Here is a 16,493-nt window from a genome sequence, read left to right as displayed (position 1 = left end):
AATAATTAATATAATTAATATATTTAAACTTTAATTATTATTATAAAAAATTATCATATCAAAATATTTATGTCATTTGAGATAACACTCAAATGATGATAACAATATTTTGTCATTAAATTGACTTATTTATTTTGTTTAAGTGTAACTGTTATTAATAAATAAAAAATAAAAAAATATATAAAAAATCATATATTATTTGTTTATCAAAATTTTAAATAATAAATAAATATTTTTTAAAAAATTAAATTTTTATGTTACTTATTTAGATGAATAAATTTATTTAATTTTCGAAAATGTTAAAAATATTTAAATCAAATTTTTATTAAGATACATATATTAAAGTTCTATTAAGATATATAATAATAATAACATTTCACATGCAGTTAATATACCAAAAATTAATGACATTTTTTAAAATAGTTGAAAAACTTAATATTATATTAAAATTTGATATTTTATTTAATATGATATAGAGTAGTAAAAATCAACTCTATAAAAATAACACACAACTTAAAAACATAATTGGAATTAAATAGAATGATATAATCAATGCAAATACTTAAATATAGTTTATCTTTTCAAAGAATATCAAATTTAAATTTAAATTTTAAAAAATAAATTGAAAAAAAATCACATTTCATTACATATTTATTTCTTATTTGTTTCAAATATTTAATATGATAGATCAATATATTAATAATTATCAAGTATTTTTCTTTTATATTATATAAGTGTTGGCGGAAACTTTTTAAATAGAACAAAAACTATGTTTATATATATATGACATTATTTGAGAATATTTTTCACTCTTTTCATGATCGGACGCTTGATTATTTCATATATGTGTGAACCCCATAAAATAAAGAAAATATAAATAATACATCTATATCAAAAAAATAAAATATATGGAAAAAGTTTGTAGCCACTTGGTAATGAAAATAATAAGTTACATTTAAATTGATATAAAAATAATAAAATTCAAATTTGAATTAGTAAAAAAATTGATATAATCAATGCAAATAATAATTGAAGTTATCATTTATTGCAGTACACCTATTTCGAGATTCATTATATCTATATATTTCTTTTTTTAGCATTGTCATTTTGACGGGAACTTGCTATTTTAAGCAAAATTCTGCTTTTTTATATATATAGATATAGATTTGGGCAGGAAATTACTTAAAATAGTTGAGTAAAAAAAATAAAAAACATATAATACATAAATTACATTTGAATTAATATAAAAATTAATTAAATAATTGAGATGATCATTTATTGCATTACATATATGTCAATATTCATGATATATCTTTCCTTTTTTAGAAATGACATTTTGGCGGTAAATTACTATTTTTGGCAAAAACTCTGCTTTTATATATATATATAGATTCCTCTATATCGGGTTTAAACTCAAAATCATTGGCATATTCATTATTTTAATTCGATTCAAATTAATTGAAAAATACGTCGAATGATTTTTTTTAAATTAAAAATTAAAAAAATTATATAAACTACATTAGGTGGCGACTAGGCTGCCGAATTTTTTAACAGCACAAAGAGGAATCACTTTTCTGAAAAATAATTATTATAGGAATTTAATAAATAGTTTAAAGAAATCCATGCTTTTCGATATGATTAAATGATATTTTCCTTTAATTCTTGCTAATCATGTAATTTTGACCTAGTTGTTCACATGATATGTATATCTACATGTATGTCATTTGGTTTGGCAATTGAATTTATTGTTATCATGTCAAATATATACATGCATATGTCTGCATACATATTAACCGAATCATGATACACACGATACATATGTCACATGAAAAATTACAAAATTAACTATTTTTTTTAAAAAATTATAATTTTCTCTAAATTTAAATTGTACGAGATAAAAATAAAATAAAGAAAAATGTGATATATTAGTGTATATAGTGGGATGATTATTGGGTAATTTGGAAATTATAAAAACCAAAGTTAATTAATAAAGATATTTTAACTTTAATAAATAGTACTAGCATTTAACGTACTTACACTGCATGAACAATATATATATATACATACACACACACATATTTTGAAAAACCGAAAAAAAACTGAAAACCGAACCGAACTGACAGATGAACACCCCTAGATAACATCTAAGAACAATCATTCGAAAACGACAATTGTTTCTATTAGAAGAACGACGAAAACATGGTATTTGAACTGCTTGACAGTTAAATTGTTCAAAAACGACAAGGGATCGATCATAAAAACCATCCGTAAATAATTTATTGATAACAAATCAAGCTATGTTGAATGAAAACACTGTTGTGTTGAGGTCCGATAGCGACTACACATTCCACACGTATTGGGCCATGATTGCATCGGCCCAGAACTGTGCTTTGCGTTGGTTCCGGGCTTGTCAATGATGGTTACTGGGACTGACTTCGGCCCACTACAATTTACGTCTCATGCTTGTTTTCATTTTTCAAATCCAACTTATTTTTTTATTTAATGAAAAACTATTTTTTATTTATATTTTTCCCAACAAAACTTTGCCTGATTTTCGTAAATCACAAATCCGTTTGTTTGTTTGAGTAAATCAACTCTACATTCGATTTTAAATCTTTTAGCTAGTTATTTTTTAAAATTATAATTGTAGATTTCAAATATATTTCAATATGAAATCGTTTTAAATACTTCCTTCAAATATTTTATCAAATTTAAATCCTTCGATCCAAATGCAACCTAAACGTCAAGCATGCAAAAGAGGCAGCCATGCTCTTGGTATAAACGGTTTAGAGTCGGATTTTTAAAATTTTTCGAACTCATATCTTGGTTCATTAGTGTTGTAGTATAGTTGATCTGATTCAAATTCGAGCAGAAAACAAAAGCAACATATATCAATATATTATAAACATAATATTTTCCTTAATTTATAGTATTGAATCAATACTATAAATTCGTATACTCAATACATATAAATAAATAATGCTAAAAAAAAGAAGCAAAAGTTCGCGAACTGGTTCATAAACTTTCGAATGAGAGATAAGAACATGAATCAACTCGACTCATCTTATAACATTCCTAGTCGATAATCAGTTCGGAACCAAGCCAGATTTGGGTTCCTCCTGGGGGTCGGTTGTGCTTACAGATTTGGACATGTTAATTACATAGAATCATCGGCACCATGACTTCGACAAATTAAAATAAATCATCAAATAGTAATATCTTATTTTACAAATTCAATAATATATAACTTCGTAACACATACATTCCAAATCAAACTGATCTCTACATTTATATAACTTTAATATCTATATTATAAGTCAAAATAATCACCAACTTTTAAGCTAGAAATACTCGAATATTTCTATATATCATGTATGGAAATATATCATATAACTAAATGCTACAAGATGAATATAATAACCCGAACAAAGTCCCATTTGATGTTTTTTTTTTAAAGGCTAACATGGAACTTCTATCGATTTTCCGGCGCAGAGTTGTGATTCTTGGATGGAGCCGAAGGTGGAATAGGGACTTCTTTAGGAAGTTTAGCGAAGAACAAACGATCAATCTCTATGGTCTGGTTTTCTCGAGAATACGTGGACCAACGCATCGCGGAAACGTCGTCCTTCTGCATCGATACCCCTTTTGTCCTGATAGCAAAGCAAGAACCGATCAATAAAGATTCGAGAAAGATCAACAAAAGAATTGTTCGAACCGGGGTGATTAGGGTTTTTGAGGAGCATGAAGAAGAAGCCATATTAGGGTTTGCTTTCTTCTCTTTATCTATCTTCGGGTTTTCGGAGAAACTCGAATACATTTTCTTGAAGATGAAGAAGGATTTATATAAAAATGTGGGTGGTTAAGGAAGCATGTATGATAGTTAGGTGGTGTGGGAGGCTGCGATGTGAAGAGTTGAGAACTATTAATAGATATAATTTAAATTTATAATGTGTGTGTCACGCAATATAATAGCAAAATATGGACTATGTAGCATGTAAAATGTCAACGAAATTATGTTTAATTTGATGCCGGCTTCTATTTTATTTGATAATTCGAAGTCCAAGATAGAAATTTCATTTCTTGTACGTAAGATTTTTGAATCTTTCCTCTATTTTTCTTACACAGCTCGCATGTAAGAATGTCACGATTTCTTATATTGTTTGACTTTACGAGAACAATTAAATAAAAGAGTCGGTCTATTGTGATACGATCGTTTGACAATATTTATAATAAAAAATAATTTTTTTCATGAGTAACTCAAATAAAACATTCGTCTCACAAAATTGACTACTACAAAAAAAACATGTGTTAGCGACGGTTTGGGCAAAACCATCGCAAAATTTGACGACTGTTTTGGCTTAAACCTTCGCAAATAAAAAATGTGCGACGGTTTTTGAGAAACTGTCGCAATATTTAGCGACGATGACTTTAGCGACGTCGTTAAAAACCGGCGCTATTTAGATTTGCGACGGTTTTTTTCGTCGTTAAATCCGTCGCAAAACATTTTTTTGGGGTCGACCCGTGAGGCCGTCTCACAGGAGTTTCTGCTTACGTGGTGAACTTGTAAAACATGAAAAGTCAATATATGATAAATAAAATTAATAATGATAATAAAAAAATATTATAATGATTTTTATTATTTGAAATATACTAAAAAAATTTCTAAGATATTATTCCCCAGAAAAAAATTTATGGGAGAACGAAATTTAAAAAAATAAAAACTTGAACATAAATTTTTTCTAAGATATTGATTATTACTTTTCTTTAATTGATTTTAAATGGTTTGTATATATGAATTGTTAGGAAAGACTGTCCGCAAATATATAACAAGAACTCCAAAATTCCCTTTAATTTTGGTCCATGTTTAATGCTTTGCTCGATCTTTTGAGTGCAAAGACATAAGAATTAATTATTAATAAATAAAGTCCAAATAAAATATTGGGGGTTCCCTTAAAATTAACCCGACAGAGGATTGACATCTGGAATTTTTGGCAACTTAATATAAATTTCAATATATTTACACTCCTTGTATTATTTTATGATATCCCAGTTCAAAATTGTTAAAATATTAAATAATATTTTGCACATTTCTTTTCAAAATTACATCGATAAGATAAAGAGTCGGTGGCTCATTTTATTTTTGGTAATAAAAAAATATTGAGCTTCAAAAGTCAAAACAAAATATTCTTGACAATTGCTTCTTGGATTTTTTTTTTTTAGCTCATTTGGCAATTTTTGTTTTTTACAGGTGACACCTTTTCTTTTCTTTTAAAAAATATGCAAAATTTTCTTTAAATAAGTAAATTTTATCCCCTAAAATATACTAAATCACCACCATTTACTAAAAGTCGAAGTTTCTCAATACAACGGCATAATATATATTTAAGAAAATAACTTATTTTGACGATGAATTTGAAATCTAACCTTCTTAATTTTAAGATTTGTTTGATCTTTACTTCTTCTTCTTCTTTTTTTTTTTTTTGGTATGTTTGGAGATTATTGTGTAATTTTTTTTAAAAAAAATATCACAATTCATAAAAAATGTTCGATAACTCAAAAACAACATTCGGTTAGAACAAAAAACTTTCAATATAATTATACTTGGAGTAGGTCTCTTGTGAGACGGTCTCACGAATTTTTATCTGTGAGACGGGTCAACTCTACCGATATTCACAATAAAAAGTAATAATCTTAGTATAAAAAGTAATATTTTTTCATGGATGACCCAAATAAGAGATCTGTCTCACAAAATACGACCCGTGAAACCGTCTTATACAAGTTTTTGCCTTATACTTATATAAAAATTTGTTACACTAAAATTTAATATATGCGTACATACTAGTTGTTTAAATTATTAACAGAAGCCATATCTTTGTTACTGCTCGATACAATTGCGATAAAAATCTATCATTTCTTCCAATATATATCCTTACTCGTTCGATGTAGTGATTATCACAATATAAATTTAATATGAATTAAATCAAAATTATTCTATTTAAATATACTTCACTTTGTATTTTTAAACGACCGATTTGGTCTGAATAAGCTATTTTTTTGCCAGCTTAAATGTAATAATTTGTGCATAGATTAAATAAAAAGGGTTGATGATCATGTCTATCTCATTACCTAGCAAATTTCTAACGTAAAATTACCAAGCACCAGCTATCTTTCACATTAATAATAATAGTTATAATAATAATAATAACATTATACAACAAAGTTGTCACTTGTTATGAGAGACAACTAACGGCTGTCCAAATGCCTTGACTGCCGGCAGTCCGGCCATTCTTCCTTCATTCGTGCAACATGAGCACGACACATGACAGCATGCTGAAAATCAATTCGTGGGATGATTGGTTGTCTACGTTGGAAGCAATAGAGCAATCGACGTGTGATGTTTAGGCCGAGTTACACCGTTATCACTACTTGTATAGTTTTTGATCAAATGATAAACATTAATCCTATTAATACGAGGGTTTTGAGGCCACACTCAAATATATAAATATGTTTTTTTATATATTAAAAAAACCATTTAAATTTTAAGAAATATTGGTGTTACTGCTACACAAAAACAAGATGTGATATTTATAATACGCGATGTAAGTTAAATTTCTAGCATAAAACATAATTTTAAATACAGCAAATCTTTATTTAGAATATAATTATGTTATTTCCCACTGGATGGTTCTGATAGATTATAATGAATTTATAGAGAGGAGCTGTGCAACGAATTATACTTGGCAAGTCGCATGGGTTGGGCTGGACCAGCTTAGTCTGTTCGATCCGATCAAACTTGGGCAGCACATAATATAATTAATGTTGTCACGCCAAGAGCACAATGAACTTTTATAGCAATTATTTCGTATTCATTATCGTTTTAAGAAAATGATTGACTCAGATTATTGTAGAAGTCCATTGTAAGCCCACTATAAACTAATTAATTTTAAATCTTTAATTTTTAGCATGTGAGAGAAGATATATCACAAATATCGAGAATGAGTACAAAACTAAATAAGTGGTAGCAAGTTAATTTACGAAGAATGTCGAGAGGGTTAGGAGCAAGAATGCTGCCAAATAACATTCACCAACACTTCCAATCACACCATATAGAGCCCACAGAAAAACAAATATGTACCAATATTGAAAAAAATTACAGCCTTTTTACTTCAAATGGTCCACAAATTTCCCTTTCATCATCATCACAACATGTTAATACTTGCATGGACCACTTATCACCATTATCTACCCCAACTTAATTTGTACATATGAATGCTTGTGTGTTTCATAACCATGGTCGGATCTAGTTGCGAGTGCCTATCTGTACTTGTTCTTTCGATCGATATTACAAAAAAAACATATTGTTTTCAAGAAACGTCATGGATACACGAAACGGCTCGTGAAGATTGAGTTTTCTCAATTAACCCATAGGCATTGTATTGCATGTCATTTTTCTATAGTTTTCAGTGCATTCGATATCATGACTGCCTATCTCTGCCTTTCTAGTTTGAGTATGTCACACAAGCTTTGTCCAATGTGCTTTACTTGGTCAATATGGTTTGCAGATTACTGTATTGGTCCTTTGCATTTACCCAGTACTGCACATTAAAACATAGAAGTTGCGGGTTCCCAAGGTTAAAAAAATAAAGAACTTAATGGCGAACGTAACCAACAAACTTCAACACACAATACAAACGTAACCACCAAACTTCAACACACAACACACACACATATTATATATATTATACTTCCGAAATAATCGACAATCTTGATGTACACAAGTTGGTATATGTTTATATTATATGCTAAATGACAAGTTAAATCTCACGTAGTATTTATATAATGAGACATCAACCTATGAAATACAATTCAAATATTTTAAACAAGAGAAGCTAAACTTACATAAATATGACAAGTACAACTACAACCACTTTTTTTGTATTTGTTAAGGATAACGAGCGCAACTCTTTCAATGGTTAATTTTATATGTGAAATTACATACTACACTACTACAAATTTTGTAAGAGTAAAAGAAAAAAGAATACATGATGGGATATATTACTCTAAAGTGGAAGTATTGTGTAACTAACTTGTAAGGTGTGATCCCTTAAAGGGACGCAAGATAACCAATTAAAACCATGACCAACACCTCAATCACAAGACCTATTCTACCAACAATAATATCCATCGATCGGAATCCCAAAGAAATCATGAGATTTGATTCTTGATTCCAAAACCCATCACCAATCTTGGATGGATTATCCATTTGTGCCTCGAGTTTGGTAACTTCTTGCTGACACAACTTCACTCCAAAGGGGACATAATTCGGAGGCACCAATCCTCTGGGATAACACAAATTTGGATTCCCCCATGCACCAAATCTCCTCCCCATTTTCTCGTAAAACCATTTAGCGAACCTAAGTTCCCCTGTCAAGTTATTTCCATGTACGTAAATCGAAGTGACATTTGGCAAATTTGCAAGATTTGGGGAGATATCTCCTGTGAGCTTGTTATCGTTGAGTCCGAGAAATCTTAGCCCTTTTAGCTCGACTAGAGACTCCGGGATGCCACCTGTCAGGATCATATTGGATAGGTCCAATGCACCCAATCCCACCAGATTGCGCCACTCAAGATTGGCGAGGCTACCACTGATGGAATTGTTTGAGAGAACCAATTCCTCCAAAGAAGTCAACTCATGGAGTGATTTGGTCAACTCTCCGGATAATTTGTTGTTGCTGAAGTCTAAAAGCTTCAAATTCTTCAGATTTGCAATCTCTTGTGGTATTTCTCCTCCCACTTGGTTGTTGCTCAAGTCAAGCTTCAACAGTGAGGTCAACCCTCCAAAAGTCAACGGCAATGGGCCATTAAGTGAATTTCTACTAAAATCAAGAATCAAGAGACGGTTCAGCCCTTCAAATTTATCTGGGATCTTCCCTTTCAATCTGTTACCAGCAAGATTCAACCTTTTTAAATAGATCAAGTTTCCAATACCAGCCGGAATTTCTCCAGAGAGTCCATTTTCCGTTAGGACTAATGACTCAAGATTTCTCAGCTCAGTAAAAGCAACCGGAATTTGCCCAGTGAGGCCGGGATTCGATCTGAATTCCAGTGATACTAGGCTTTCTGAAAAAGCTTCCCAATTCTGAGCAGGGATTGCAATCTCCCGGTGGGACGGAGACACGAAGCAACCGAAGAACGAAAGAGATTTCAAGTGCCTTAGCGCAAACAAGTGTGGGCTGAATTGTAGCACATTTTGGTCGCAAATGAGGGAGTTGTCATGAATAGGTCCTATGCTTAAATCAGTCACATACCAAAATCCATCGAATAGATCACAAGAAACACCCTGTGGAACAACAGCAAAATGGAATTAAATCACTAATAATAAATTAAAATTTTAATTAAGTTGCACATCACAATGCTTTACGAACAGAAAACATGTATGACAAAATATGAAAAAAAATGTTGGATCGTAAAATATTGGTGGATTGAGGGTGTTAATGAGCTTTTCATTTGTGTGAATGGAAATTAAGGAATGTCATGTTTTTCCCAGGTTGAAAAATAAAAATAGAGTATATGAGGTTATATTGAGTTAGACGTGCCTAATTTTCTAAGCATATATTGGAGGAGACGGATCTGTTTTAACCTGAAAAATAATCATCAGACATAATTTCTCGAAGAATATATGGACGAATCTGTTTTAAAAAAACTGTATTTGTTACAAAACTCGTTTGATGTGCTGTTTTTTGTTGTTCTTATTTACACGACTTTTATATTTTCGATAATATACTTATTTCGTTTGATATTTAGTCTTTACATAAACGAGATCGTTGTCATCCACAATTTTTTTCCATGATCTTCATATTTTCGATTTAAACATTTTGGCTAACAAAAAAACTTATGAGAAAACCATGTAAACGTCAAGAAGCATGGAAAGATATGAAGAAAGAAAGACGATTCATTGCCATGGGTAATATATTTCCCATTTTTCGTGTTTCTTGCAGGGATTGTTTATTTATTTATTTTGAACAAGTCTTGACATGGTCTTGAAACGTGAAAATTAAATGAAAACAGAATTTTATAAATTCTCAAATTATGGAAAAAGAAATAGCTGGTCGTAATGTAATGTACCTGGATAGGAGTCCATCCACAAGGATCTGGATAAAGGTCTGAACCATTCCACCATTTGCCCACAAAACCTTGAATTGCAGAATACAGAGCTTCTTGTTCTGTACTCTTTATTGGAGCTGACACACTTTCATCTTCTCCGTTACACCTTGCACGCAGACAAAGTATGCACACAATAAAACTCGAAAAATTACTCCAAGATTTCAGCTTTTTCATGATCGCTAAAATCCCAGATAAAAACAACTTCAACTGAGTAAAAAATTGCATAAAAAAACAGAAGATCCAAGAAACTTAAAAAATTTGGCTCAGTAAAACGACAGTCTTTCTTAAGATCAAAATGATCCCATTTGAACTATATATATCTAAACAAAATCTGATACTTCCGAGTACAGATACAGAGATTTTAATGGTGGGATTTCAACAGAAAGGACAGAATGGGAGGAGGTGGTGGAGAATGAAATTGCACGTAAAAAAACACTGGGTGAAACGCTGCTTCCTGGTGGTATTTATAGCAAAAACTTAGGTAGTAAATGAAGTATAGAGGAGGCAGAGAAAAGCAGAAGACGTGAGTATAGGTTGTTTTGCAGATAAAAAGATTCAAGTAGCACAGTTCTCAATGTTTAGAGAGAAAAAGAAAAGGACAAAAAAAAGTAGTTATGGTGGTAAGAAGAACAGTGGAAGCTGTGATGAAGAAATTAAGGTCCGCTGAGCTGAAAATCTAGAGAGTACAATGTTGTTAAATGGGGTTCATCAATTTTCCTTATATCTAGGAGGATTGCTTTTTGATGAACAATGAATGGAAATGTGACACTGGATAAGTAAATTCAAAAGGAGATCCCTCTACTCTCTCTTTTCCTTTGGTCGAGTATGTCTTTTGTGAGACGATCTCACGAATCTTTATCTGTGAGACAGATCAATCCTACCGATATTCACAATAGAAATTAATACTCTTAGCATAAATAGTAATATTTTTTCATGAATAACCCAAATAAGAGACATGTCTCATAAAATACGACTCATAAGACCATCTCACGTAAGTTTTTATCTTTTTTGTCAATGGGAAAGAAGGTGATTTGAGGTCACAAAGTCAAGAACAAAGCTAAATGTGTTGCATAAATCAATAAGAAGATATTATCCCTCCATTTATAATTAGCTGTGAATTTCACTAATTTATCATAGTAATAGTACATGCATAGTAATCAAAGGCTTAGATTTGGGACGGACAAGGAGATATTGTAATTAGTCCTTTTTTTGGAAATTTTGAACAAAATTTAGTATCATTCATGTCTATTTCAATTTTTGTCAATTTTTCATCTAGGTGTTTAAGGATGGCAATGGGACGGGATGGGGGCGGGTTTGCCATTCTCATCTCCGTCCTCGAATTCTATCTCCAGCCCCATACCCGCCCCGATCCCCGTTTTTTTCGGGTTCGGGGAATCCCCAAACCCGAAACTTCGGGGATTAACTTTCCATCCCCGCCCCCATCATTTTTCAAAAATATTAATATGGTAAGACGATAACGGATTCGAAAATTTTCTCAAACTAAAATTTATTATTATCTATTATTATTAGTGATAATATTAATATTAATATCAATATTAATAATATTATTATTAATAATATTTTAAAAAATAATAATAATATTAATATTATTATTTATTATTGATATTATTTTCAGGACGGGTTCGGGGAAGGGGATAGTAATCTCATACCCGTCCCGAACTACATCAGGGATTTAAAAAAATCTCCGAACCCGAACCCAAATCCCAAAAAATCGAGGATCCCCGTCCTCGTTTCGGGTTTTCCCCGCGGGGCCTTAAATCCGTGGGAAAAATTGTCATCCCTATCGGTGTTCCAAATTTGAATGTCGTGTGATCATCACATCAACACCGCATCTGGCAAAAAACCAGTATTTAAAAAAAAAATTATAAATATCATACTAAAAATGAAATATGGCACCATAAAAAACCAAAATGGCAAAAAACCAAATATATAAAACTAAAATTATAATTTTCCCACATAAATTGTTCTAGAAAATTTATTTTATATCATTATATTGATTCTCTCGTAGAGTATAAATTCCATACCGTAAATTGAAAAAAAAAATAGTTTAATAAAAAAAATAATTGTATTTTTATGTGTAACATGTAAATTCGTCTTTTGCAAATTAAATTTCTGGTCCCAATTATAGATTATTGGTAAACATAAATTCGTCGATAAATCAGTCTTGTGAAATATTGATCCGTCGATTAATTAACAATGATTCATACTTAAATTAAAAAAAACGATAAATTGAGAATCAAATATTTTATAATAAAAAAATTGCAAAGAATCAAAATTATTGTCCCAGTAAATTTTTCTTTTTTCACCCATGAGTGAAGGTTAGAAGTTGGGAAATTTATTATTTGACTTTAAAATCTGGGGGTTAGTGATGGAAGAAAAGGGGACCAGTTTACATGCAAGACAAAGGTAGTTTTTGTCTCTGGGTGGATTCTTCTCGCTTTTTGAGCTGTTGGTTTTATAATTGGTTTCTGCTATATTTAGCGGACCATACACTAGCTCGGAATAGCCTTTTAATTTATTACTTTTACACACACTCTCTTCTTTTCACTTTTTTATATATATGTATATATATATATGTATATATATATATAGAATATTCAATTACAAAATTAGATGTTCCTATACAAGTATTCATACGCCTCCCTTCTAAGAGACGTGCCACATGGCATATCAACGTATAAAATGGACGATGAGATTGAGCTTATATGAAAAGATTTGATTTGAAGTAACTGATTCACCATGAGTGAATTTGAAATGAAACTCGTCAAATCCAATATAAATTCATCCAAGCAGCCAATTAGAATGAGATGATGGTATAAGTCATGTTATTTTTGCAAAACAACGAACCGCAAGTAACGTGCAATGTGGTCGTATAGCCTTGACGTTAACTTTTATCAAACCGAATTTAAAAACCTATTCATGATCCTCAAGAACAAGACTTGGATTTACAATAATTGAATTACACATGCTTATGTAGGTGTTTTTTTTATATGGTAAACACATGCATGTGTGTGAATTTTGTGGAAGGGGACCAAAAAATAAATGTGGGTTGGAAGCTTTTTATGTTAGGACCACCAAATCTAGCCCACCCTATGTCCTTTTGCCAGGTCTAAATCCTCTGATTAGTCATTTTCTCAACTGGTCACACATTTAATCTTATCTTATTTATTGATTAAAAAGAGATATTTATAATCACAAAAATATTCATCCAATAATTTAATAATCTCTTATATATATTCTATCATTTGAAAAATACGAATAATGGGAATTAAATTGTTGATTCAACTTGTATTTTTCCGAATAAAACAATGGAAGTCGATCGGCAAAGATGAAATGAATAAATCAGTCGGGTAAATTAGTATAAATAAGTAATATATCGTATACAAAATGATGGCAAGAAATATCGATTTATGAATGTGTTGAGTTATTTATTATAATTTATATATTGTAAGATTTTATTTTTAAAAAATAAGCTGTTAAAATGTTTTGGAACGATACGATTATAATGGAGTTTGACGATGGTATTTTAATTTGCTATCATGGTAATTAATATGCTTTTATTATCATAGTTACTTAAATAACATGATATCATAAAAATAATATAAACAATTGTTTTTGGATATACTTGTATATATAAAATAATTTTATAATATTATCACAATTATTAAAAATAATGTATAGTTTTAAAAAGTTTAAAGGGTAGTTTCTTATAAATAATAAAAAATATATATATAAATAATTGATTCTCTACTTTACATTTTTTTCCTTATTCCATACCACTTTTTATTGTCTTAATTTCTCTATATAAGCATACATGGATGAATCGTGAATGCATATGTATACATACGTATACTCGACATCTTACAAGATAGATATTCTTATTCATTGACGGATGAGTTGGTATATTTTGGATATAATAATAAAATTGACAAAATTATTTCCTGATCTGGTATGTTTATTTTTTGTGATTTGGGTCTTCGATGTTATCACATTCCAGTTCCATTCAGTCTATTATATTTGTTTTTTTAAAAAAAAAAAAATTTACGTGACACTGATGTGTGTATTATCATATTATCACTCCGATAAAAAATATAAAAAATCGGACAATACATGATTAAAACTGTAATTTGATAACGCCGGAAAAATGATGAAGAACAACGTGTACATAACTCATAATCAAAACAAAATTTGATATAAAATATAAACTCTACAGTAAAAAATATGCATAGATTTATAAAAAAACAAAATTTTAAAAAAAATCAACGATCAAAGTACATTGAAGGAAAAATGACCCTAAAATTAATGAAATTCTGGATTTTGCAAAGAATGTGGAATATGAAACAATAATTAATTTATAAAATGGAATTATTGTTAATCAGAGTATATGAAATCTGTGACTCGTGAGGAGAAAGCCTTGTACAAAATAGCAGGTAAATATTTAAAATTTTGAGTATATAAATTGTTAAGGAAAAAAATTGTTGTTTTTGGATTTAGTATTAAGAGCTAGGCATGTAATATTAGCAGATAAAAACTTAAATTTTTGTGTCTAAAAATTATTTTACATATACACACACACACACACACACACACACACACACACACATTTTTTTGGCTCTAAAATGTTTAAATTTTTGTTTTTGCATAAATGATTCTGACACATTACCATATATATATGAGATCTAATGGTAGCTTTGACCTCTGTTGAGTACTGTAAAAATCTTCTCAAACTGGTCGTCATACTTTTTACTTGAATTTACGCTCTAAATAACCCTTCAAATTATCTTTAGTGAAATAATTGTTATTAATTTTGATTAATCTACTGAATTCTTAATAACCTTAATAATTCGTTTTAATAAAAAGATGACGTGAGAGATAAAAACGTTTTGAACCAAGTCAAGATTATTATAGTTAAACACATAATATTGCAGATATTATATATGTTTTATATTAAACAGATTATTATGCAGATTATTTAATATATTTAGGTATAGTTTGATACATGTGATAAGAGAGAGATTGATAGATAATCCTCTTTATCCCATGTTTGATACCTGTGATAAATAATTTTATATAAAAACATCATAAATGACTTAATTGCCCTCAATATATAAAAATCATAAATCATATTGTTCTCTCATTTCACTTGTAGGTAGAAATTAAAATCAAATAAATATTTTTATTTATTTTTATATATTATATAATATGATAATTATATAAATGATTTGTATAAATTTCAATAAAATTATTAATATCACTCGATTAACCTTAAAATTTTATATTTGACTTGACACACAAAATTAAGGACTCAATTATCATATTATATAATATATAAATTAGGTAAAAAAAATAAATCATGCAAGCACTGTCGGCGCATGGACAGATAAGAAATATGAACTCAAGCAACAACTTTGAAATTATAAAATTTATTATGATAATGTTAATTTTGTCATTACAATCTAATATATAAATTTAATCACTCTTATTAAAATCATACCAAATATTAAATATAATATCATATATCTTATTTATCATTAACTTATCCTTATATTATATATCACATGTTTATACTATCATGTGTACCAAACTATGCCTTAAACAATATCGGAGTTTATAATCCTTTTTAATAAAGACATAATCTGTGCATGTACAAATTACTCCACTAGAAAATTAAACAATTGCACAAAAGATGACAGATTGTGCTGTAAAAAAATATTCAACGGACGACACCCACTAGATTGTGCTACGGATTATGATCTGCATAATAATCTTCAAATTCAATGGACATCGCCATAAATGCTACGGATTGTGCAGTAAAAAAATGTGGAATAATGGGGAATATTTTGAAAAAATTTACCTTGCAGAAGAATGGAGGAAAAAAGTTGAGAGACGATGAAAGATGATCGGCTAGTGGATGAGTTAATGAAATCTCAGTTCGGACTTATATAATACACACACACACACACACTCTCTCTCTCTCTCTCTCTAATTTTAACTTAAATAAGTACTTTTTTAAGTACCAAAAATCCCATTTAAACACATTCAAAATTATAAAAGCACTTTTGTTTAAAAAATAAAAAACACTTTTCTTAGTTTAGCTTATGATACCAAACGCACTCTCTCTTAAACTCATAAAAATTTACAAATACAGGCAAACATCAGTTGAGTCAAAGTACAAAATCATTTTGGATTCTTGTTATCCGCATTCTTATATCAGATATCTGATTAAATGTGAACTGTTTTTACAGATATTATGTATATTCTTCATTTATTTATACACGCTATATATATATATATATATATATATTGCA

At 29.5% G+C, this 16,493-nt stretch overlaps 1 protein-coding gene across 1 annotated transcript; it reads right to left on the bottom strand.

Annotated features, from left to right (window-relative positions):
* Nucleotides 1-8,061: 8,061 nt before the first annotated feature.
* On the bottom strand, nucleotides 8,062-10,975 carry LOC142533559 (uncharacterized). The gene is made up of 2 exons (XM_075640375.1): nucleotides 10,126-10,975; nucleotides 8,062-9,340 (listed from the first exon to the last, which is right to left on the bottom strand). Exons 1-2 carry the CDS (start codon nucleotides 10,387-10,389, stop codon nucleotides 8,105-8,107), a joined length of 1,500 nt encoding a protein of 499 aa, XP_075496490.1. The 5' UTR covers nucleotides 10,390-10,975; the 3' UTR covers nucleotides 8,062-8,104.
* Nucleotides 10,976-16,493: the final 5,518 nt, after the last annotated feature.

The sequence above is a fragment of the Primulina tabacum genome, chromosome 18 (genome assembly GCF_025594145.1).
Source record: "Primulina tabacum isolate GXHZ01 chromosome 18, ASM2559414v2, whole genome shotgun sequence".
Taxonomy (NCBI): Eukaryota; Viridiplantae; Streptophyta; class Magnoliopsida; order Lamiales; family Gesneriaceae; genus Primulina; species Primulina tabacum.
The sequence above is the reverse complement of the archived record's forward strand: the minus strand, read 5'-3'. Positions and strand labels throughout refer to the sequence as shown.

Coding starts and splice junctions, on each gene's coding strand:
- LOC142533559 (XM_075640375.1), bottom strand. CDS start 10,389: ATGCAATTTTTTACTCAGTTGAAGTTGTTTTTATCTGGGATTTTAGCG. Junction 9,341..10,125: donor GTGGATGGACTCCTATCCAG/GTACATTACATT, acceptor GTTGTTCCACAG/GGTGTTTCTTGTGATCTATT.